This window comes from Phasianus colchicus, chromosome 2 (genome assembly GCF_987193195.1).
Source record: "Phasianus colchicus chromosome 2, bPhaCol1.hap1.1, whole genome shotgun sequence".
Taxonomy (NCBI): Eukaryota; Metazoa; Chordata; class Aves; order Galliformes; family Phasianidae; genus Phasianus; species Phasianus colchicus.
In genome coordinates, this window is record NC_143437.1 from 90,760,610 (window position 1) to 90,786,735 (window position 26,126).

Sequence of the window (26,126 nt, forward strand, 5' to 3'; positions counted from 1 at the left end):
CACTCAGTATTGTTTTGCTCAGGGAGAACAGGAAGGCACGACATACTGTGAGAACACTTGTTTCCGTGACACTACCACTAGCAGAACACACTAATTAGTCCATCGGAGTCTGAAATGTCTCTTCCAACACTGGAAACCCATCTGGGGGCTGCTAACTAGAGCAACAGACATAATTTGCTTAATTAGAGACTTTCACTTATCAACCAGTGCTATGACACAGGATCAAAAGATCGTAATTGCTGAGTAACACTGTCAAAGTAAGTGCATGCTAATTTATTTCTGGGTTTATGGCAAGAACTACAAAGTAAAATACATTTATCTATTAATTGAAAACATCTGAATAGCAAAACATTAGCTTCTTTCTTTTACAGATTATTTACAAAAAGGACTTTATTCACACAAGCACTGTTATGTATTGTTCTGCTCCCAGTCTGTACCCACACACATTCCACAGCCAGTGGAGCTTTATACATGAACATCTCTTCTTTTGCTTCAATTAATCTTATGGACTTGACTCTAGAGGCAGCTACCGAAATCATGCCAGCTGGTTGCTTGCACAGTGCATTCTTATCAGAATAGTTGAAATGCCAGCAGTGATGCTGTTTTCCTTTAACTCACTAATGCTGAAAGGATCAGGAAATATGTCCTGCAGAGCACTACTGAAGATGGGCACCTTCAATGCTTGTAATTGTTATTTTGCTGTTTAGCAACTGAACAGTTTCTTGAAAAGAAGAAAAAAAAGACAGTGGCTCATACTAAACCATGAAGCATCTCTTGACACCAAGTGAAGTGTCTTCATAGTTACAGCCTAATGCAAAAAGAGATCATGCTTCAAATACACAAGCCAGATGTGTCATTTCAAGTGATACTTTTTAGTACATACTCATATATATAGCGCAGCTTCTACTGTTTAAACACATAACTGAACTTGCCAATGTTAAATGGTGATGAAGGTACAGTAATATACAAGGTTTTAGAGCTACTTCCATGGATACAACACCACCCCTGCTCAGTTAGGGGGACTATTTCAAAATAAGCCATCTTTTAATACATTCATTACAAAATCAATCAGCTACAAGCAGCAAGTAAAAACAACAACAACAAAACAGAGGCATTATTTTAATCAGCAAATGAAACTCATGGTATACAACTGCTCAATAAAATACTTTTATTCATGCACTCAGCATAAAGATTCAACAAATACTACATTGTGTGAGGAATAGACTTGAATTTATTAATTCATTAATACTTCTAAATTCACTTTAAGTGGAATTTCCCTGAGTTTAAGAAAAGTGTCTTTTGTAACAGTACAACATCAATAGCTGATCAGTGCTATCAGGGAAAAAAAAACTGGACATGGGAATTCAACAAAGAAAAGCTCAACAGTACGTGCTAAAAACTGTTAGCCAAAGTCACTGCTGGAGTACTTTGTGACTGCTGCTGGACCATGACCAGTACTGCAGATAGGAATAAATACCATAGGCAGGTTTTGGAAAATGACAACAGGTTTTGGAAAAAACATGACACAGAGGAAAACAAACTGATTTAGGAATGTATGAACACAGAACTACATGCTTGGATAGCCTCCAACCCTCAGATCAGATATTTTGTTGTTTTTTTAAAAGAACAACAGCAGAAATACACATGCACTCACAAAAACCATGCTCCAAACCAATTATCTTTAAAAAATAAAACAACAAATAACAATCTTCAACCAGAGAGGAGACACAAGCAGCATTCCTCAAATACCCCCACCCCAAAAAGAAAGACCAAGTATTGCATAGTCACCTAGGTTAGCAAAATCACCCTAAAATGTTATGCAAAAGTTTTCCAAATCATGGCAGCAGCACAACCTGGGATCCTATCCCTGATGGCAAATGTTGATGTTGATGGTAAATTTCTTTCTATATCAGATTGCAGATGAGGCCTTACAAAAGAGGCCCAAAAGGTTTGGGATTTGTTTCAAATTAACAAAATTTCTAAGCTAATTGTAGCTAATCTTTATCTGGGGGAAATGCAGGACTGTAAGAGTAATTAGACACTAGAACCTGCAATGAAGAAAATAGAGGCTCTGTGTAACAGAACTGAAGAAATGTTGTCTATTTTCATGTTCAGTATTCACTATTTCTATACGGATTGTAAAACCCTCTCACCCTTCAAACCAAAAGGAATATAAAGTGAATGCTATTATTTGTATTATTGCATAGATCTCCTGTTCTAGCAGGTCCAGCAGCATTGAGGTTAACATGTGCTCTTAGGTATTATACATTATATACATAGTAAGAGATGCAAAAGATCTTATTAGGGAATTAGGGAACACAGTAATCTCCTCAGCCTCACCCAAACAAAATAAAAGACATTCCCACCAAATGTAATGAAATGGGCTTGTTTGCACCAAGACAGTACTGTCCTCTCCCCACTCCCCTCTGCCATTTTAAACACTATGCTCCCACACACAGAGCAGGACACAAAGCTTCGTACATATGCCTCAACCTAAAGCTCTTCACAGCTTCAGCCTGTCTGGTCTTATAACTTTGATAAATAAAACTGTCTCATATCACAGCATATAAAGAAGTTTCAAATGACATGTTTTTTATCTCAATAGTACATCAACATTAATTAGGTATCTTTGTCACTCTCCTGCCAATAGGTGTCACTCTCTTCTATCATGATCTTTATACTCTGATCTGCTGTCCCAAACTGCATCCAGGAACAAATACAAGTGGGAGAACAACCTCCACAACTTGCCAAACCACTATCCAAACACACTCTCTGTTCCTGAGGTCAATTAAAAACTTAAAAATATGGTAGATAAAGTGCAAAGAATTGATAACCTCACCTTCTGTGTTCTTCAAAGTAGAAATAAAAACACTACAGGAATAACAGAATTTCTAAAAGAGGTGACAATAGGCTTTTCTCCAAAGATGAGTGCCCCATCCCTGGAGGCATTCAAGGCCAGGCTGGATGTGGCTCTGGGCAGCCTGGCCTGGTGGTTGGCGACCCTGCACATAGCAGGGAGGTTGAAACTGGATGATCATTGTGGTCCTTTTCAATCCAGGCCATTCTACGATTCTATGAGTCGCCTCATATTCTAAAACCCTCGGTAACTAACAGGTTTTCCAAAAATAAGAGGAAGTATAACAGGAGCACTAGTGGAACTAATTGCACGTTTATTCATTTGTGACCTACAAAGAAGATAATCTTACCAATCACCCAACAGGCTTAAACAGTCATTGACTCTTGTCTTTCATAGATTTCAAGTCCAGAAAGGACCACCATGATTACCTAGCATGACCAGCAGCACAATGAGCAGGTGTTCCCACACCTCAGCATGTGCATGTTTGCTGTGGATATGAAGTCTCATACTGAAGGCAACCTGGGTACTACAATTCCTTTTGATAGCAAACATTTAACTGTCTCTTCCTTTTCATCAAATGCACTTAAGGAAAGACCCACAAACTGAGCCATGACTGCATTCTGCCACTTGACCAATTCATCCAGCAGGAAATATTTAATGGCGCACAGGTATCCACACCATACCTATTTGGGGTCAGAATTGATCTTAATTTCTAAACGTAATTTTCAGTAGCAGTATCTCCAACATATGTGAAATGAGAATAAAGCTAAATTCAATTCAAGCTAAGATTAGTGGACAAGTTAGCTATAAAGCCACTTTGAAGCATTAGGACAAAGGACACCACTAGAGCATGTCATTGCTAAACCATGAAATACTGTCTAAGTACAGACAAAACCATTGGCATAATTCTTTGCTAAGATGCTGAAGATTTATGAATATGTACGTATGAAATACAGACAACGTTTTTAAATACTACTGATGCATTAAACAGCAAGGAATGTCTGTATTAACAAACTTCTTGCAGAAGCTTTGATTTCATGGGCCAATTAGTTTGCAGTGTATTCTGCTGTAGTCCAATATCACACTAGGAAACAGATGTTCTGGTGTTACATCCTCTTCTTTTGGGATGTTTCACCATTCAACTTTCCATTTTCTGACGCTTTATTTTCAAAGTTCCAGTCAGTTGGGCTGAGGAGCTGCTGAGTTTTTTTGTATGTCCAGTATGGGTTAAGTATTAATGTGACAGCAAATAATCCAGAGAATAAAACAATAAAATGGAGAAGTCCCAGGTTTTCAACCACAGAATTCCAGTTGAAAATACACACCCACCACATGTGATAAGTGAGAATCATGCGGCAGTGAAACAGGTGGATCATTACCCACTGATTTGCCTTCCAGAAAAAGGTATTTGCACAGCCAGCCTAGAAAAACAAGAACAGAAATATGCAGAAGTGTGATTGTTAATTCAAGATAAGAAAGTAAAGAATCTCCAGAACTAAAGCAAATTTCCCAGCCTTTGCATACACACCCCCTCAGGCACTTTTTCATGTAGAGCTATGATATAGCACATGCATACATCATTCCAAACTCAGGCTAGACATAAGCTGTCTCAAGCCATATGCACATAGCACCACACAGAAGCCTACATGCAGAACTGTCAGGATTGTGTTTCTGTACAAGTAGGTAACATAGTAACATAGATGTCAGTTAGACAAGCACAGCCTTGCTTCAAACTATCTAGGCAAACTGTGCACATTATTTACAGAGACGTGAGATGTACGAAAACTGTTAGAAATATAATTTGTGAAGTCTCAAATTCTTACCTTTAGAAGCATCCAGGAAATGCAGGTTGAGGGAGTACTCATCTCTAGCAACATTCCCATCAAAGGTAGGTAATGTCCAGATTTTACATTGATTACTAGACCAGCCAAGCCACCAAAAGCAAGTAAGTGATGAACCACGAGGAATACATCAAATGTTCTAAAAATGATGTTGGACATATGAACAGCTACATTTTCAAGCAAGAAAAATCCAGCAGCTATTAAACAGTTAAACCAGCTCCACTTTTGCTGTGAATACACCTTGTCAGCATGAAAAACGGGATCTATGAGCAAAGCCCATAACCCAGCAACACAGCTCTGAAGTCCAAATGCACCACGTGTGACTGCCATATTCCAAAACACCTTCTCCTTTGCATACAAGGCACAATAAGTGGTACTCATCCGGGAGGATAACCAGTGAGACAGAAGAAATACTCCCAGGTAGATTAAAAAACCAGCAGCTAAAAATGTCAAACGAACTTCCCATAAGAGATAGTCCCAGTCAAAAATGGTCCCAAATGCTTGATTGTTATTTGTAGGATTCATGTCTTCTTCCTTTTTATTTATTTTTCACTTTAATAGAACAAAGCCTTGCAGGGGGTTTGAGACTTCTCACTCACACTATTTACTCTCCTTCACGCCTACTCAGCCTCCGCTATTATGTGGACTAGCAATCATGAACTCTTTTTTTTCCATCTGGAACAAAAAGAAAAAAATAAAGTGAGTCTTTTTAAAAAGTCGTCTGTATACATGCCTTCTAAACTATACAGAACTCACTTTCATTGCACGTACAACATCAGCTCTGCTGTCATTGAGCACAATCATCCCAAAGACAGGTATAGATGAACAAAAAACCCCGCAGTTTAAGCAACATCTTTAGGATTAGCAATCGGCCTGCGAATTCTTTACTAGTACAATGTAACATATTAAAGCAAAAGTGGAAGAGAGCAAAGAAGGAAGGCAAGAAAGAGGAAGGGAAAACACAAGAAGAAAATCCTGTTTTCTTACTCACAAAATTCACATTTCAACAGTGTTGTGCTGTCACTAACCATTATTCTTTTACTCTTCTGCTTTTCCTTCACTGATTTTCCACCAGTGCTTATGTCTTTGGGTGGAAGTCAGAACCTCATATACACACTTGGGACATGAAAAGAGAAAAACTTATCCTAGTACATGGGACCACCAACACAAAAATGAGCTTTCAGGATCATATCTCAAAACAAGACTTAGCAATCAGTTTTCAAACATTACATGACTTTCCAACAGAAAACCAATTCAAAAAATGCAACAGGAGCATGGAATGCAGACAAGCAGCATTAATATGTATGATTAACAACATCAGCATAATTAACCGAACAGTCTGGCAGTCAGTGCCTCAAGTTAGCTGAAACTTCCTGAACACGCAGCAGTTAAAGATCATGAATTTGTGGGGTAGAAAGAGCTGGGTAATGTTTAAATATTTGAGTACCAGGTCATTTTATGCATGATTTAGGCTGTATCAGCCTGGCCACCTAACAATATCTGTAAAAGACCAGAACCACAGGCAGGCTGGATAAGAAGGCCACTGTAGCAAGGGAATACAGAAACCTCAGTGAGATGCTCCTCTTTGCCTTCACCATGCAACAAACACCACCACAACACAACAGACCCAGGCCTTTGGCACCGCAGGGATCTGTTCCATTTGAACATGAGGAAAAACTTACTGTGATGGTGACTGAGCACTGGTACAAGCTACCCAGAGAGGTTGGGGAGCATCCTTTCTTGGAGATCTTTAAAAGCTGCCCGGACATAACCCTATGCAACTGCTCTGGGCGACCCTGGTGAGCAGGGCAGTCGGACAGGCAGTGCCCAGGGCTCCCTTCCCACCTCAGCCATTCCGTCCCGCGTTCCGCTCGCCCTGTCCCTTGCTCCTCAGTGCCCCCCAGCCCCCAGAGCAGGGCTGCCGACAACACCTGGCAGTCCTACACCTGACACAGCGGACCCAAAAGCGGAGCCGCAGGTCTTCCCCCTGTGCGACGAAGGGCACGGAGCCGAGGGCACGGCCAGGGCACGGCCAGGGCACGGCAGGCCCCGAGAGCTCCGTCTCCACGCAAGCGCCGGTACCGACAGCCCCCCGCTCCCCGCCGAGCCCTGAACGCAGCCCCGGCTCACAGACCTGGCTCAGCCCCGCCGTTCCTTGCTGGCAGCGCTGCCTGCGATGGCGGCCCGGCCCTCCCCGGCTTCGGGGCTGCTCGGGCGGCGAGCCGCCCCCACAGGCCTCCCGGGAGCGCCCAGCCCGGCCTGGCCCGCCGCGACTCTCGCAACAACCACCCTCAGCTCCGCCGGCGCCATGCACCCAGCGCGCATGCGCACGACACACCCTCTACCCCCTGCGTGCTGACCCAATGGTACGAACCACCTCGCAGCTGGAACGGGACGCGGCCGTACCACTGCGCACAGAGGGGGTGATGGCTGTGCCAAAGCGGCGAGAGGGAGGGGGCTGCTGAGGGGGGAGGCAGGCAGGAGGGCATCTGCAAGGGGTGTTAGGCTGCTCGGGTTGGATTGCAGAAGGGTTTCCAGGAACGGCAGCCATCCTCCCAGATTTTCCATAGCAGAAATCCAGGAGGATCTATTGTGTGTTTACATATAAATATATATCTTTCCGATTTAAGTTGGAAAAGAGCCTTGTTTACGAGATTTTATTTTTTTTTTTTCACCCTAACAGACTCATCAGCACCACTAAAAAGTTAGTAACGTTTAATAGGTGCCTGCTGGAAAAAAAGAAAAAAAGGTAGCAGTGATGTCACAGCACCTGCCCTTACCTGTAATTACACAGTGTCTAATAAAGACAGATTACAAAATGCATGTCATGGAGTGTTGCTACAAGATTCTCTCCATGCTTGTGTGAAGAGCAGTCGTGTCATCCCAGTGAGTCTGGCTGGGCACTGGGCGGGGCCCAGGGAAACCACACGGGGAGGTTTCCTCAGCAGTGCTCCAAACTCATGCCCAGGTTTTAGTTTGGTGCCTATCCAAGTGTCTGAGCTAGCTGATGATTTTGCCCATGAAAAGCTCAATCCCACAGCTGGCCATGTGATTCCACCAAAAATTGATGGAAAGTAAAAACTAAGCCACAACTTCCCCTACACAGAGCATTGAGTATAGAACAGCTGAAACCCAAACTCAGGCCTGCTTGTGGTGAAAGACCAGGCTTGGGATGTGAACATCCTCAAGGTCTGACCTACGTTCAGCTACCAGCCTGCAAGGTGAATGCTGACCCTGTGGGTTGAAATCTAGGCACTGTTACAGCAGAGGCAGATCAAGGGACGAGGGTTTTTTGTTTTTTGTTTGGTTCAAGAGTTTTCTTTTAATTGGTAAATGATAACTGTTGCCATTGGACTCTCTGAGCAACATGAAAAGTGAAATTACGTCAGGAGTTTAGACACAGTCAGCCATCCTAAGTTGTTTTTATGCTCAGTGTGAGGTACTGCTAGCTGCCAGTAGGGCTGCTCTGAGTTCCTCTACAGACAGCCCCAAGGGATTCCACAGTTTGAGTGAAGTCTCAGGAAGCTTTGTCCACCCACCCAGACACTACCTATGTGTCATTTGGGTCAGTCACGTGTTGGAGCATACCTGTGACATTTCTAGAAGTAACCTAGTTTCAGTCCAAGAGGAACAGACTCGGCAGTGAGTGAAGGACAAGGGATTTCAGCCAAAACCATTCTTTTGTACAGATGCTCATGATCAGGTGACAGAGATCCTAATGACATGTGCTGACGTACACAGAACTTTGTCCTAACACCCACTTGACCCTCCCCTGAAGCAGCTCTATGCAGTCCCCTTGGTCCTGTTGCTGTTACCAGAGAGTAGGGCTCAGCTCTGCTGTGGAGTTCTGCTCCTGTGAGGATGCTATCTGGCCTACCCTCAGCCTCCTCTGCTCTGGACAGAACAAAACAAGGATCTTGGCCAGTCCTGATATGTCTTGCCCTCTAGACCCTTCCCCATCTTTGTAGCCCGCCTTTGGATGCTTTGTAATAGTTTTATGTTATTCTATTGCGATGCCCAAAACTGCAGTCAGTGTTCAAGGTGAGGCTGCACAGCATCAGAGCAGAGGGGGACAACCCCTCCCCTCACCTGGCAGCCATGCTGGGCCTGGAGCACCCAGGGTATGGTTGGCCCTTTGGGTAGCCAGGGCTGCTGACTGAGATTCAACTTGTTGTCCACAAGAACCCCCCAGATCCCTTTTCATGGGGCTATTCTCCAGCCTCTCATTACCCATTCTGTACATGTAGCCAGAATTGCACCATCCCAGGTGCAGAATCTGGGACTTGCTCTTATTAAACTTCATGCAGTTGCTGATTGCTCAGACCTCTAAATTGTTGAGTTCTCTCTGTAAGGCCGCTCTACCCTCAAGGGAGTCAAAAGTTCCTCCCAGTCTAGCGTCATCTGCAAACTTAGTGTGAATTCAACTTCTGGATCCCAGTCATTTATAAAAACATTGTGGACAATTGGTCCTAAAATTGAGCCCCTGGGGACCCTACTTGTGACTGACTGCCAGCCTGTACTTGTCTAGCTGTACACTGGACATTTTATCAAGAGGAATACTGCAAGAAATAGTACTGAAAGTTTTGCTGAAATCCAAAAAGAGTACATTAACCATTTCTCCTTGGTCAACTAAATGTGTTGCTGGAGCTGATGCACTGAGAGTAGGTGTTTTAACTTCCCCAGAGCTCTCTGTAAGGAATTCCTTTAATTTGTAACGGCTTGAGGCAGGAAATTTGAGTTCTACTTACATATAAGGCACTGTGATCATACTGTAAAAATAAGACCACAGATACTATTTTGCCTTTCTTGTTTCTTTCCTTCCCATCTGCCTTTCTTGCCTTCTCAAGCGTAATCTATTTTTTTAATTACTATCAGCCATAGGCGTGATGTCATAGTTCAGTGTTACTTTCTGAATCTACTGATGCTACAACCATACTTAGTGACAACTTTTTAATAGCTGTCTAATTATGGTAATTACAATAATGTCAAGCATTTCAAAATAGTTCTTCCTGCAACAAGGCTCATCTTTCATTTTACATCATGTTCAGTTTTCTCTTTCACAGCCAACTGAGTTATATTCTACATCATGCTCTGTTCAAAGCTCAATTTCCCAACTATGCTGTTTTTGGTTTTGGGCAACTTTTGGAGATCTGAATGCCACCACTGGAAGAGCAAAGAGCACATCCAGGTGTGGAGCCCTGCACCTACACTTTGGGTGAACTGCTCCTTGTATTTAAGAGCTTCTTTATACTAATTGAGTAGTGCTTGCCTCTTGTCAAGAACTTTTTTTTTTTTTCTTCTCATTTCACAATATTTGTGTTCTGTTTCCTGAATGGCTATGTCTATACAACCAGATAGAGTACTCCAAGATGCATTGAGAGGGCAGCCCATTGGAATGGGGTAGCTGCATCCAAACTGCCTATGGAATAGGCTTTTCACATTTGCTATCCCCCAAAACATCCATAAAATGCTACCTTCTCAAGGTAATTTTTAGGTCCTGCTCAAGATAGGACCAATGCCCCAAACCAGGAACAGTATAGAGAAGTACCAGTTGGCACAGGCCAAACTTCTTCCAGGCAATGTGCTAACAATTAAATACTGCATGCAGTAATGCATTTATAGCTCCTTTGTTGTATCTATTAATATACAGATAGTCAGTGGTGGTTAACAATGTCTTTAGTTTTATCAGTTTTTCTTCTTCATTCCCTACAACTCCATGTCCTTCTCCTACTCCCTGTACTTTCAGAGGCAGGTAGAGCCCTCTCATTGGTATTAGAATGCTTTAAATGCAGAGGCTTAGGAGATGTGCATTGAGGATACAAGGTGAAGCAGGAGGGGAACCTAAGAGCATGAGCTCCCTATGGGTCCAGTTGTAGGGGTAAGGAATCATAGAATCATAGAATTGCTTAGGTTGGAAAAGACCTTAAAGATCATCAAGTCCAACTCCAACTTAACCATACTACCCTAACTCTAACAACCTTCTGCTAAATCATGTCCCTGAGCACCACATCCAAACGGTTTTTAAACACATTCAGGGATGGTGACTCAACCACCTCCCTGGGGAGCCTATTCCAGTGCTTAACAATTCCTTCTGTAAAGAAGTGTTTCCTGATATCCAAACTAAATTTACCCTGGCACAACTTAAGGTCATTTTTCCCTTTGTCCTGTCACCTGTCACCAGTGAGAAGAGACCACCCCCACTCTTGCTGTAATCACCTTTCAGGTATTGGAAGAGAGCAATAAGGTCTCCCCTCAGCCGCCTCTTCCCCAGACTAAACAGCCCCAGTTCCTTCTGTCTCTCCTCATAGGGCATATTCTCCAAGCCCTTCACAAGCCTTGTTGCCCTTCTCTGGACCTGCTCCAGCACCTCAGTGTCCCTTCTGTACTGAGATGCCCACAACTGACCACAGTACTCGAGGTGAGACCTCATCAATGCCGAGTACAGGGCAGGATGACTTCCCTAGTCCTAGCTCACCACACTATTCCTGGTACAAGCCAGGATACCATTGGCCTTTTTGGCCACATGGGCACACTGCTGGCTCATATTCAGCCGACTGTCCATCAGTACACCAAGATCCCTTTCCATCAGGCTGCTTTCCAGCCACTCCTCCCCAAGCCTGTGGGGTTGCCTGGGGTTGTTGTGACCAAAATGCAGGACCCGACACTTGACTCTGTTGAAACTCATTCAGTTAACCTTGGCCCATCAATCCAGTCTATCCAGGTTCCTCTATAGTGCCTTTCTACCTTCTGGCAGATCAACACTCCCTCCCAACTTGGTGTTGTCTGCAAACTTACTGAGGGTGCACTCAATCCCCTCATCAAGATCATTAACAAAAATGTTGAATAGAAACAGCCCCAGTACCGAGTCCTGGGGGACAGAGATTGTGTCTGGCTGCCAACTGGATTTAACTCCATTGACCACAATTCTTTGGGACAGCCATCCAGCCAGTGTTTCACCCAGTGGAGTGTACGCCCGTCCGAACCATGGGCAGCCAGCTTCTCCATTGTTGTGGGGGATGGTGTCAAAGGCTTTACTGAGGTGCAGGTAGACATCTTGCATCCCTATCTTCAGTTCTGCTGGAACAACACCAGCAAAGACAAGATTGTTCCTGCAGCAGAAGTCTCAGTTGTCTCATGGGACAAGAATGTTGTCCCAGACCACTGCAACATTTCTGGAATCCAAAAGGCAGGTTTTTTTGCACGCAGCTGTGTGGTTACTGTTAGTGTGCATTGTGAACAGCGAGGCCTTGAAAAGTGGAGAAAATAAAAGCTGTCTAATAGCCATAATAAAGGAACATTAGGGAAAAAGTTTGTTATGCTTGTGGTCAGATGTCCCTTGCTGCAGGAATGTTGTGCAGGATATTTTAGGTAGTGACCCATTAAAAATAGCACAAAAATATCATCAGTACGGCTAGACTTAGAAGCAGAAGACACTTCATGTACTGTTTCTTCTTCACACATGGTTCAAATGAGACCACTCTTTGAGGAGAGCCTGTCAAAAGCCTGTCTGATGAGGATGCAAAAATTTGTTATCAGGTTTTTAGGGGAGAGTGTACTATGCCTGTTGCATTTTCAACATGACTTGTGCCCTCCTCTGACAGTCACATTTAAGTCTGCAGCATGAATACGAATGAAATATTTGAAAATATGCCAGTCTATCTGGGGCAGCGCTCAAGAGCTGTAGTGTCCATCAGTATAGATGAGTCTGGACAAAGTCTCTTTTTTCTTTATATACTGTTTTTAGTGGTGCCTCAGAATCTCTACCCTGGCTCTTTGAGAGATGAATTAATAATTGAACAGAGAGAAAAAGACAATCTCTCTGAGTAGCATTTAATGGAACTGAAGTTATGCCTTAAATTTTCTTATTTTTTAATTCCAGAATGCCAACAACCTACAGCCAGTAATACAATGTGTTGAACTAAATCTTATCAGTATAAATAAAACATCAGATGACAATCTTCTCAACAAAGGATGAAAAGCCTATAATACTTGAAAAGTTAAGACCCCACTGACAGGTTTTAGTCCTCTCTTCCACTCCCTCAAAAAGCCTGCATGTTAGCAGACACAGATCTGTCCATACACAAACAGCTTGTGCTGATCTGTCACATAAATGTATATTTTCAGTAGCGTGCATTTTGAATTCTTTTTTAAAATCAAAATTTGTTGTTTTACCACATGTTAATCTGCACTCTGCATTCAAATCTGTGGGAGCTGTACTACCTACACCCTGTCTAAAGGAACTCTGTGGCAATACCTACCGTGTTATCTCACTTGGTTAATATTTTACACATGCCCTCTAAGTTCTCCTGATTCTTGTACAACAAGCGCTTATGCAGCATTCGTACATGCAAACTATGATTATTCCAAGGACCACTTTGAACATGCTTGTTTAAGGCATTTTGCCTCTTGGCTAACAGAAACCATACAGCTTCTTTCAAAAAACCTGTGTTAAAAAAAAAAAAAAAAGCTTTCATGTGTGAAAAGGATTCAGAAAGGCTTTACATTGCATAATATGTTCATCTGCCCACGCTGATCTGCTTTCATCAGTACTTGTAAATCAGCAGGAGTTTCTGCAAACTCTTTTACTATTTTACTCTGTATCTACTTTACTCATTTTTATATGAGTCAATCAACTTTAACACCTTATGATCCAGAACAGATAATAGTAATAGCAGTTGTCTTTTTGAAGCACTTAATAGCCTCAAAATTTTAAAAATTCAGATTTGCAGAGCATCCAGATTTTGAACTAACAGTTATGGGAAAAATAGTAGCAATAAAAAGGCAACTTCTGCTTGCCTAGGTCTTTCCAGATAGTATGGAAGATACTAGAGATTTTTTTCACAATCATAGAATCATAGAAACATTTAGGATGGAGAAGGCCTCTAAGATCATCAAGACCAACCATCAATCCATCATTGCCATGTCCATTAATGATGTTACTCAGTTTGTCATCTACCCTTTTCTCGAATCCCTCTTGAGAGTTACTGACCCTATGACATCTGGCGATTCCTCGTCCACTGCTTAACTGAACCTCACCAAGTACAGCCTTTGGGCAATTATTCCTTCACCTTTCCTCCCTTCTCATTCTTTTACTTCCATGCAAGGGAATACAGCCTAACTTTTTGTTGTTGTTCTAATCCTCATCTAGATCAATTTTGATAAAAGATGCTCTCAAGCCCTCTCCTGTTTAGTCCAACCTTTTATCTCAAGAGTTTCTCTGAATCTCAGCTTCTCTCTCCCTTTAGTCCCGTGATTAACCTGCAATACATAAGATGCATTCCTTCTTCATTTGTTCTTTATCTGCTTAAGTTCACTCCCAAGCATTCTTATCTATTTCTGTTTTACAAGCTTCTCTTTACACTATGTTTACTATAAACATGTCTCTTTAATCATTACTTAAATATATTTCATCATACATTTTTTTTTCTTCCCTCTTCTCCCACCCCTGTTAGAACCTGTAACTATTTATGCTCCACACTAAGCATTTTCACCTGTCAGAGCTCAGCAGCACTACTGGCAGCACTACAACAGTTATTTTCCCCACTGAAATAATAGACAAGAATAATACCTTTTATTTCCAGTTCCTTGGTTGCTTCTGGTCGGCGTCAGGTAACAAGCGTGATGATACAAGCTTGAGCTCCCAGCTGAATCTTTTCATTCCTCTCTCTCTCTAATCCACATGTCTTAACAATGTTAACTGGAACAAGTTATTCTGCATTAGTATTTAGGTTCTTGCTTCACAGCTGTAGTCATCAATCTAGTATAACTGGTGTTTCAGGTTTATCCAGAATCTCTAGGTCTTCTTTCCCATTTTTCATGCAGGTACCTTCCTCTGGTGCCTCTTCAGGAAGCAAAGTAAAATCTTATGTCTGCCATTTAGTCTATATACTTATCATTCTGGAGTTTTGTTTAGTTCCAAATAGTTTCACTTGACAGAAATGAGGTGCTTCACTAGGAGGCAAAATGATCTTTGCCAGGTTAAAAACAAAGCAGAGTGGCTGGGTCTCTGCCAAGGGTTTGATCCAAGATTACTACATCTTTTGGTTGTATGTGTAAGACAGCTTCAGAGAGTTCCCATGGAAACTATCTGAGATGAAGTAAAGTAAATAAACTCTACAAACCCAAACCCAAACAGCAGTGATGCTGTCTTTTAATTGTTAATACAGCATGGAAGACAGAAAGGGATAAAATATCAGATAAATGTGTGACAGAATAAAAAAGAAAAAAAAAAACAAACAAGTTTGCTTTGCTTTGCTTCTCAGAACAATTTGATTTTGTGTTTAGTGATGGCTGACAGGCCATCACTAACAGAAACACTAACGGGCTTTTCCTAAAAAAAATCACAACCAAGATTTCAGTGATTTCAGGTCCTAATCAACAGCAACCTGCTCCAGTTGGCAACCCACCTGAGCATGAGAGATGAATGAACTGACCTCCAGAGGACCCTTCCTACCTCAGCCATTCTGTGGTTCTATGTAATTGTACATGGGTTACTTGAAAAAGAAACACAAAACCCCCATACATCAAGCTTATCATATATATATCAAGGAATCCCAAGGAAACAGATGTTTGGAAAAAAAAGAACACACTGTTGGCAGAAGACAATTAATGAGCTAAAACCTATGTATTAGGGAAACAGCTTTTGTAGTGGCAAGGTACAAGATCTCTGCTGTTCCATTCTCTCCAGCTGATAGACTATTCACAGAAACTAGATTTTTAGGTAGCAACTAATTCTCATTTTTATTTGATCCGAGGCAATTCCATATTTCCTATGGGGCAAATAAAAGATTCCTCAGGAAATGTACTTCCAGTTCAGGAACAGAAAGGGTTGAAATGATTGTGGGGAATGAAAGCTCCCTTAAGGTGTTTCAGAAGGAATGAACTCACTTTTCACTATAAAATGAAACCTAAATTTCCGCTTTTACCTACACCACCAGAAATCAAACTGACTGCCAAGTAAATAGCAGGTGTGCTCATGAAATCATTTTAGAAGAGTTTGCTGAGCATTCAAGCCCTCAGCACATATAAAGAGACTCTGCACTGACAAGGCAATAGATTCCCATTTGCTAAGGTTATAGTTTCATTCTGCTGAAGTCACTGGATTTAAAACTGTGTGCCAAGAGAATCAGATTAATCATTACTACTGCGGAAGAGGATAAATTCAAAGAAAAAAAAAATATTGTGAGTATGTAAGAATGACAGATTTCTAAGGAAATCTGATCCTCAGCAACATTTTGCAAAAGCAATAAGAAATAAAATACCAACTTTGCCTGAAGCCCAACTATAAGGATCCAGATGCACACTTGTTATTTTACCCCATTCTCCACATTGTATTTACTACAGAGATGGGATTGGTAGCTGGAAGCATTAGAAAAGAAGTGAGTACTTTGTCCATAAGCAACAAATCACTTATTAAGTACAGTCTATTAAATATTCTTGTTTTGTGTGTGTGTGACTTGAGTTATTATGACCTGTAAACTAATGGTCTATGATAGAAGGCAATTTTTCTTTAACAAACCTGAGGAGTAGAAATGAGAGAGTATCTCCAACATCATCCGGAGTAACAGTCAGGAATAAGTCCAAGTACTAATTAGAGTGGTACTGCTGCATAATAGAAGTTACAGAAGGATCAAGACCAGTGTCTTTAGAAGAGTGTTGGAATTGTATAAGGAAAAGAGCTTTCAGAGTGCTCTGCAGGCAAATAAAAAGTCAGCGTTAAAAAAGTGGGGCAACTTCATCTGCAAAAAAATCATAAAACAACCCTTAATTGTGGAAAAAATGAGTGTATGTGCTTTATGACACAGAAATCCTTGAGCTAACCTGTATGCTGTAGACCATAAGTAAAGCCCATTTTGTGACATGCCCATAAATGATAGAAGAAAAGGACACACTGCACCAAAAGCACTTTGCATTTGGTATTATTTGGTTAAAACTAACAATATCTGAAACAATCTTCTCCTTAAAAATACAGTTATTTTACTTCTATGTGCCCAGTGTGAAGATAGTAACTGCTAGCAAACAAGTAATGACAGAGAAATGGAGAACTATAATGAAGATGTGTGAATTTTTACTGCTGGGAGTAGTTTATAAAAACATCATGGAATGATGATATGTATGGTGAGCCATGCCAATACTTGTGTCCAGTTCCCAGAGCTTCAGTTTTTCATTTGGTGTATAAGAACAGGATATATCTTTACTGCAAAGAGATGTCTCTTTCTCAGATTAAGGCCAAGTTGGCTGAGATGGTTCTTGACACGCATCATCTAGATCAGTCATCAATGATACAAGTGAAAGACAAGTCACTGAGCTGTTCTGTGTGAAATGATGAGACAGGGAACCAGTCACATAACTTCAGATTACAGAGCACTGCAAAGTGCTACCTAATCTCCCAAGTCCCCTGAAAGTTGATTATTACTGTCATTTGACACAGACACAGAGGGGTTAAATGAATCACATTCAACCAAAAAATGACGGAGTAACAATTAGGCTTCAGAAATGGCTGACTGTGAGCTTAACAGAGGCATCTTTAGATATATTATCTTGACAAATGAGCGTGTTGTTCTTAGGCTGTGCTGCAATGCATTTTAAAAGATGCAAAACTAATCAAAATGTCACAGGACATCTCTTGGTAGGATATAGTTACAGTTTCAAGTAATGTCACCCCTCTGAAATAATTTTGGACAAAAGTGCTGTTGAAAATGTCCTTACCTGATCCCAGAGTGACCTCTGCAAAGGCTTGTTGATGAGGTGGCAATTTGATTTAGTGGGCAGGATATGTTCTATTGGTCAGTTTTATGATTGTTGCTGGCTGCAGGAGAAAGCAGATATCTTCTGCAAAGGATATCTTAATATTATGATTAGGCTAAACAAATCAAGTCATAAACCTTACAGCATATAACCAAGCTATGAGGTTGTTATTTGTGGTGGATAAATTAAAGAACTCACTGATTAATATTGGCTTTACAATTATTTACTCCAGCCTTTTCTGTAACATAGGTCACTGGACATCCATGAATTACTTTGCTTCAAGCCCAGTAGATGTTGTTGAATTAAAGCATGTCTATCAAATAAAAATTCAATATTAATTGAATTCTTTTTAGTGATGGACAATCTTTGATAGATTATTTCAGCAGTTAATATGCACACAGATAACTAATGAGAGCATTATTTATGGTCTGAATTAGTTTAGCTTCATCTCCCAGACATTGAATTTCATTATAGCTTCAACAGCTAGATTTGACATTTATAAATTGTGATCAAGGGGCCTTTAATCTTTGAACATTTACATAGATCAAGCTTTTAGGATGATTAAACAATCTCTAATAAGTTTTATAGTTTTCCTCTAGATTTGTTTTAAATATTCCTTTCAACACAGTATTCTAGTATTATTTCACCAGCAATGTATAGGCATATAATGAGAAAATGTTATTTTTCTTTGCTGATCCCCTCTTTGCCCACAAGGATTGTCAGAATGACCTCCAAATTTCTTTCCACATTTCTACTTTCTGAACGCTACCATAGTGGTATGTATGGCTACATGATCTTGCTTCTGGGACAGCTTGACTAAGACAGCTGTGCAGACATTCCCTACGTGATCAAGATGCTGATCTCCCATTAATTCACTGCATGCCTGCTCATGTGTCAAATCTGCATTCCAGTTGGACACATTAATAGGTGTTAAGCCTCTTCACCTGAGTGCATTTTTTTTAACTGAAAAGATGTAGCTGAGTGAGTTTTGTCAGTCTATGTTTCAAAGACAGAATAGTGAACTTAAACCATTATTGAGGAACCTTTGGTCTGACATAATATACATATGTTCTTACTCATCTACACCCAGATAGGCACTTGAAGATATGTTTTAGATAGAAGTATCTTTATATTTGATACATTCTTAAATTAAGTCACTAAATTAAATTACAAGTACCATCAACTCTTCTTCAGACAAGAAAACATAGCATACCTACTTTATTAAGAAGACTTTATGTTTAGAAAACTTTCTCTCTTAAGGTAATATTAACTAAAACTCCTTTGTTTTCAGGAAATGGAAACTTCTTTGTTTTTCAGCTCAAAGACAGGTATTAGACAAATGAAACCAAAGGAAGCAAATAAACAAGTATGATGTGATGTGCCAGATTTATATCAAAAGAGCTGGGATGTGATATGATCACCTGGGAGGGCAGAAAAAATGGGAAAGAGAATGATGTTCCAAGTTTGGTATGAATCTCACCCTGATGACTACAGAGAGTAGGAATCACAACTAAATTTTCAGTAAGATTATTTTAAAAACTGATGAAAACAGGTGATCACTGGGGTGATCCAATGTGCTACCATTGGACTCCTGCAGACACTTAGCTATCTACAGTGCAGCAGCCAATCAACAGAAAACATTAATCCTGCAATAAAACAGTTTTAGCTGTTGCTGAGCAGTGATTACTCAACAAGAAGGACAGCTAACCTCCTCCTGCAAACGTATTAATGTGCACCAGCTCCCCATTAGTAACTGCTTGCCCAGGAAGAAAGCATTGGGGTAGTGCCTATGTCTTCATAGGGAGGGCATTGACAATGATTAGTGTCATCAGGCTTGTCTAGTAAATATTCCTGTCACATCCAATCTCTTCTTTCATTTTGCAGTACCCTCAGGCCCCTTTCTCAAATCCCTCTCACCTCATTTTGCTGTCCACCTCTGCTGTACTCATCATCTTCTTCTTTTGTTGCCAAAACATTCCCCCAGCCTGTATCGCTTCCCTTCCTTGTGTCCTGTCTTACTGTTGAAGTTGCCAAACTGCCAACCTTTTCTCTTTATCCAAAGCCTTCTGAGTGCTCCTCTGTACTCCTCTCCCAACATCTCCATGCCAGAGTCCTTCTTTAGACCCGCCTACATTTTCCTGTGTTACACTTGACAGGGCAGGTTGTTAAAGACTGCTTTGAAAGAATGAGAAAGTGTGGCTTAGAGATTTGCTTCTTAGAACAAGGCTATGTCAGCTCTGCTGGTAAAATGTTTGCTTTTGTTCTTACAGGATAACAACTTGTGGTGGTCTGAAGGGAACCTTGGAACCTGAATCTTCAGTATCCTAAAATTAATGCTTAAAAGAGCTCCTTCTTCACACGAAGAACAAAATTTAAGACAGTCTAAAAGTGAGGCCTCACTTTTATTTCTTATTTAACATATCTCAACAGCTGAGTGAAGTTTCTTCTGGGGCTGACAACCCTGAGGGAACAAATGACTTGACACCTTGTCTGTTTTTAGTCCAGACCTCTTTCAAGATGTTCAGTAAGATGTCAAAGGAGAACAAGAGCTAATTCTGCAGAAATGTACTAAATCTGGAAAGAAATATGAAAGTGAGCCCATACAAGTTCATAAAAACATATGTGCCCCGTTTTATGAGCTGCCGTGTGATACAATCATTAAGAACTGTCTGAGGACTGTGAAGGCTGTGAAGATTTACATCACACTTTTCACGACTGCCTAAAGTAGAGGATAATAAGCTCTGTAAAATGCAGGGACATTTTGCATGGAGAATATTTTAAACATGAATATTTCTGTGTATGAAGAGTACTGTCAATATTTGAAGAAACTGCAGCTAAGAGGACAAAGAGCCCAGATAATGTGGCAGAGTCATCAGACTCTCAGGCAAATGTTTAATGTGTAGCATTGAATATCTCTGTTCAGTACATTAAAAGCCTCTGCAGAGGAAAATAAGGGGGAAAATTGACAGGGGACAAAGCTGATTCTGGAGCAAAAAAAAAAAAAAAAAAAAAAAAGCAATAAATTCATTTGGGGCATAACAATCAATTATCAACCTAAAATACGTGAACTCTATTTATAGTGGACTACCTCATTGCAGGAATTTGTAGTATTTAAGGTTTCTGTTTGTGAGGAACCTTTATAGAAAACATTAGAAAAAATAAGAGGAAAAGTTTTATTTCTGAATATGGGAGGACTTTCTGTATGAATCTTGTTTGTCTGTACTAAATCCGGGAGCGAGTAGAAGTCAAGTGCAAAATGATTTTCACACCCCTGTCAGTACTGCACTTTGATGCCTTATTACTCAATCTGGTTTTCATACTATAGTTAAAATTTAGATTACATTTACTGGTGTGTCTAAAGAAGTTTTGATTTTCAGTTTCTTTGTTGTGATCTAATAAACATGCAAAATAAAACAATATTACAAAGCACTTATTTCTGAAGGATTTAAGTCTACTTAAGTTCTATGAGAGCATTGCCATCCATTTTTACCATGGGTTTCCCTAGTCTCGCTCAGCTCTTTCTTTTACTGTATGTAGATAACTATATTCTAAATATACTTATGAGATGCCTGAGAGGATTGCTTTGATAAAAAGGCATGGTTTAGCACCAGATAGATGAAAAAATATTTCAGTTCTTTTTAACTGTTGCAATTTCTCTCATATACATGCATTTATCAAATGATATTACATTTTGCTAAAGGTAGGCTGTAGGTGTACACTCAACACATGGAAAAACAAGTTGGTGTGTTTGTGATTTATCCCTATTGAACACATGCCTCAGGCATCTTATAAATAAATAAAACAGAAAAAAAATGCAGTTCAGATATTTGCTTTATTTAGAAAAGAGAAATTGGAGGAAAGAGTGTCACAAATGCTCACAATTTGACTTGGTCTTTATAAAATCTGTGAATGAAGAAAAAAAGTGTAATTCCAGAGGTCTGGCAGGAAGGAGCTGGTTCTTAGGAGTAAGAGGCAGTACAAAGGGCATTCAAGGTGTCTATCTGATAAGTTTTTCCTCTTTAGTTAATGCAGATAAATAGTCTTCTCTAGAGAATGTTTCCCAGCTGCTGAATGTTTCTCAGTGTCATCTAGGACCCAAAAGCCAGAGCCTTGGTTCCTGTCATCTAGAATCATACTTCTCCTGATGGCTTGGCTATTGGAAACAGAGACTCAATACGAGGGTACTCTTGCAATCAGCGGCCTTCCTTGGTGTCTCACTGTTATGGCAGCTGAGTATTCTGTGTTATTTCTTCCTAGGTTTTCAGGCCGATAGTTTCCCATGTCCCTCAGAAAGCAGTCCAAGAAGTTTATTCTGCTGACACAAAATAAACATGGTATCAACAGAAAGGCACAACACAAGTCACCAAATAGCAGACACGTCAGTTCGCATAGGAAACCAGGCCATTACTTGAGGAGTTCAATAGCATTTGCTGAGACAACCTACCTAAACCCCATATCTCTTCTCAGCACTGCAAACCCAGAGAAGAGAAATCATGGCTGATATGCTTTTCTCTCATGTGTTTTCACCAGCCCAGAGATACTCACTAGACAAGGGCTTACTACACCTGCCATCGGGCTCTGTCAGCCCATCTTCCTGAATGACCATGCTTGGATGCAATTCTGACACAGACAGGGCATCAGTGCACACAGATGCCTTTGCAGTCCAAGTACTTGTGCCTATCAGAGCATCAGGGCCCAGCATCAGCAATCAGTTAGCATGTCTTCTGACCAACTGGCTTTGTAATGTCTGGAGATTTCATCTTCCCATATTGATGTGTTTGTATGCTCCGAGGCACCATATGGAAACAGACTTTGCTGAAAGTAAACTGGAAAGGAAACAACTCCAGTTAACATTTGTTTTCCACATTTTTGTTTGCTTTCTTTAATTAAAATAGATTACTCACAAAAAATGACTTCAGCAAACTAGATCCAACTCATCTTAAATTCCCAAACTAAATTCATCCCTAGATGTATCTAGCATTCCTCTAAAGCTTTAACAAATCATGGTGTGAGTAGCAACCATTCCTGGAGACAGCACTGCTGGGGAATTACTAGGACTGTGGTCTCCAGGGAAGATCCTGCCAGGCTGGGTCCAAGGACACAGGTTTATTCCACAGTTCTTCCTTCAGATTGTGGCTACATTTTGCTTTAAAGACTCTTTCTGAGCAGCTGGGCCCAGACAATGACCTGCAGGAGATTCACGAGCCATTTCTAGAAGCTGTATGGTCAGAGCCCTTCAGACATTGCCCATCTGAGGCATGATGTGGGAGTCACAGGAACAGGTCAGAGAGTAGCAGTCTGAAGTCTCTTCCTCAACTTTGAGTAAGCAAGAAACAATCTGCTCCTTATGTCAAGTTCAGGCATTACAACTGTGTCCCATCACTGGAGGTGCTCAAGGCTAGGCTGGATGGGCCCCAGGCAGCCTGATCTGCTAGGAGGCAGCCCTGCTCAGAGCAGGAGGATGGGACTGAGTGCTCTGCAGGTGTGAAGGATGCAGCATTGCCTGCTTCTTGGTTGTGGAGCACATCTGGTAAATGGGGCAGAGTCTGTGGGGCCTTGGCTGGGCGTGGAAGACGAGCACTGTATTTTGTTGAATACAGAATTACAGAAGTGTAATGCAATGTCATTACATAAAAGAGGCTGATTAAATCCCTGTATGGAACCCTGCAATTTCTTACTGTATTTCTGGAGTAGAGAGTTTTACACCCTTATGTAATAAAATAACCAGTAAGAAATATAATGATGAGAATTGAATTGTTGCCCGGCTATCCTTACCTGCTGTCGTGTTGAGTTACATCCTTGTGCATGATTTATCACTGTGACAAATGAGGTAAAGAACAGGACAGGAGCAAGCTCTAATAGAAAAAAAAAATAATCATAACGCCTTCCAAAAGCTACCTAGTAGAAGTGCTATAACTACCTTATGAAAGCCTTATGAAGCTACCTTATGAAAATTTTGAGAGTAAAACTCTCCCAACTTGCAGTGCTCAGAAACTCATGATTCAGGAGTTTGGGTGGTATTTTCCAAGCATTTTATGTTGTGGACGCTTCTCGCTGTCTGTCTCAAAGATATTACGATCTCTTGAGGAAAGGCCAAAACCACAACCTTTCCTTTTCCAAAGCGCTGGTTTGGCTGTGGCGCGGTGCTGCAGAGCCCGCAGTGCCGCCGCCGTCGCTCCTCTGCTGCCCCCTGGCGCGGGAGCCCCGGGCTCCGGCACACGTGGAAGCTGCTTCTCTGCTGGCTTTCACAGCACTGCAGGCCAGCCTTTCGGTGCTTAAATCAAAGCTCCGCACCATCCTATTTGCAGCTGCTGTCTCCCTCTCCATCCTTCTTCTCCTGCTCAGCCCTTCCCTCAAGCTCACCTGCGGCTGCTGCTGCAGCGCCCTGCTCTCTGCTGGCACCCCAGCACAACCCCGGTGCCCCCAGGGCAGCCAAACCACACTACCAGGGATACAGAGAAAGCTTTCTTAGGGATTGAACAGCAGTGCTGCTAGGCTAAATTCTGGACTACAGAGCGGTGTGCTGAGCATGTGCACGCAGATCAGATACAAGTATTTGTTACAATAAGGGCAGTGAAGCACTGGAGCAGGCTGCCCAGAGAGATAGCAGATGCTCCAACCTTGGAGACACTCAAGGTCAGGCTGGATGGGGCTCTAAGCACCTAATCTAGCTGTAGGTGTTCCTGTTTATTGCAGGGGAGCTGGACTAGAAAACCTTTAAGGGTTCCTCCCAAATCAAACAATTCTGTATCTAAACTGACAGCCTGTCTGAAAAGGACACCCATGCAGGAAGGATCCCTGCACTGAATGACAGCAGCAGCACTTTTTGATCATTTAGTTCCTTGCATCACTTCAACACCTCTCTGGCACATCTCTGTTAATAAGCCTATCTTCCAGTATAAACTCAGCTCAGTGCCAGGAACTGAACAGGTGTGTAAGTTGCGTGTGGGTTATGTTATCTAACAGGTCTAGCAGAACCACTTGGGTAGATGCAGCAGGCAGAAGACTGGCTTGGGAACATGCATGACAGATGTTCACTAAATTTAAATGCCCTTACTGATTCAATTAAAAATATATGAATTTAAGCTAAGAGTCACTTAAACATCTGTAGTATTTCATTTGTTGGTAGAAACAAAATGAGATCCAGTGCTCCCAAGGAGTCCCCCTGTAACACTACAACATGATGGAAAGCACAGCAACAATAGTAGGGTAGAGGTAGCAAAGTCCCAGGATACAATAAACGTGGATAAGCCCAAATACAGCAACCATAGACAAAAGGGGAAGGAAAAAAATAAAATAAAATAAAATAAAATAAAATAATAAAATAAAATAAAATAAAATAAAATATAAAAATCTTACCCTCACAGCACCTCAGATAGGCAGGAATCTCCAGCAAGATGTCCTTGGTTTCACTGCCAACCCTTAAATGAGATCTGGGAAGGGGTGGATCCTGGCTCCATGCCTTCCAGTCACTCAGCTGAGTGCACCTGAGCTCCCCTGGGTTGGCCCTGCCTTCCCACCAGGTGCTCAATCACTGGTTCAAGCTGTGACTTAGTTTTTCTGTTATACCCCCAAATCCTGCCAGTTATCCCACTTGCCTGAGTCTGCAGTCTGTGCCATGGTTATTGTTTTGGTTTTTGCTGTGATAAATGTAATGACCCCAGCTCCAGTTTGTCTTAATGCCATGTCAGTGTCTAGGGGTAATAAAAGAATTTCTGTTTCTTATCAAGTTTTAGGAGCATATAAAATTGCAGAGTAATCATGGAGGCACACGTGGTAATTGTCTCCCTATTTTCTGAAGAAAAACACATAAAATGAAGAAGAAGAAAGAAATGGATTTGTTGAATTCTTATCATGATGCTGGAAACCAGTACAATGCTGTGTTTACTCAGAGCATTTAAGGACAGATGATATCACTAGAGCATGTAATCTAACCTCCTGCACATCACAAGCCGTTAACATTCATACAGCCGTTTCTTTATCAGGCTTCATCACTAGAGTTTGACTAATGCTTATTTCAGAAAGTCATTTATTGTGCTTTTGAAGACCGAAAGAAATGAAGAATGTGCTGCTTTTATTAGCAGCTTGTTCCAGTGACTAATCTCAGCCTTAAATGCATGCCTTTCCTGCAGTTCGAAGCAGTCTAGCTTCTCTTTTCGTGTTGCTGGTAGCAATTTTCCCACCTAGATTAAGAAGCCTACTAATTCTCAGTATTCCTGTCTTGGCAAAATACCAATATATTGTGATCATATGACACATTGTTTTTTATTTTCAGGTTTTTTTTCAGTTTGGGGGTGTGAGACATTTTCTCAAGTATAACTTGCATGACTCTAAATTTGCCAGGGTCTTTTAAAAAACTGTAGATGAGCCTATAGATAGTTTATCAGCTGTATCAGACAAGGGTGTTTTTTATGTCTAGTTACAGATAGTTTCCTAGCTGTTTTATATGTAGATGCTTATTTTAAAATGCTTCTTTTTATCATTCTTTTCATTCATTCAGAGTATTCTGATGCACTCATGCTGAGATGATTTACAAAACTGGGCAATTTTAGGAAGAAATTAGTAATGAATTGGACATTTCACTGTGAAATGACTATTTTATTTTTGGTTTCTCAATGATTTCTTTTGCTTTCTTTTGCAGACAGCATTTATCCAAAGAAAGCAGTAGTAATATCCATACT

General features: G+C 41.1%; 1 protein-coding gene and 1 long non-coding RNA gene across 3 annotated transcripts; both read right to left on the reverse strand.

The window, feature by feature from the left end:
• Positions 1 to 253: 253 nt before the first annotated feature.
• CLN8 (CLN8 transmembrane ER and ERGIC protein) lies at positions 254 to 7,030 on the reverse strand. The gene is made up of 3 exons (XM_031610989.2): positions 6,833 to 7,030; positions 4,681 to 5,373; positions 254 to 4,278 (listed from the first exon to the last, which is right to left on the reverse strand). Exons 2-3 carry the CDS (start codon positions 5,221 to 5,223, stop codon positions 3,964 to 3,966), a joined length of 858 nt encoding a protein of 285 aa, XP_031466849.2. The 5' UTR covers positions 5,224 to 5,373; positions 6,833 to 7,030; the 3' UTR covers positions 254 to 3,963.
• A 13,766-nt stretch (positions 7,031 to 20,796) lies between these two features.
• LOC116240550 (uncharacterized) lies at positions 20,797 to 24,858 on the reverse strand. 2 transcript variants are annotated; one of them, XR_004169327.2, is made up of 4 exons: positions 24,805 to 24,858; positions 23,221 to 23,300; positions 21,890 to 22,271; positions 20,797 to 21,757 (listed from the first exon to the last, which is right to left on the reverse strand). It is a non-coding gene; the product is annotated as an uncharacterized LOC116240550 (long non-coding RNA). The 2 variants fall into 2 exon arrangements; XR_004169326.2 differs by having other exon boundaries at positions 20,806 to 21,757; positions 21,991 to 22,271.
• Between the last annotated feature and the right edge of the window lie 1,268 nt (positions 24,859 to 26,126).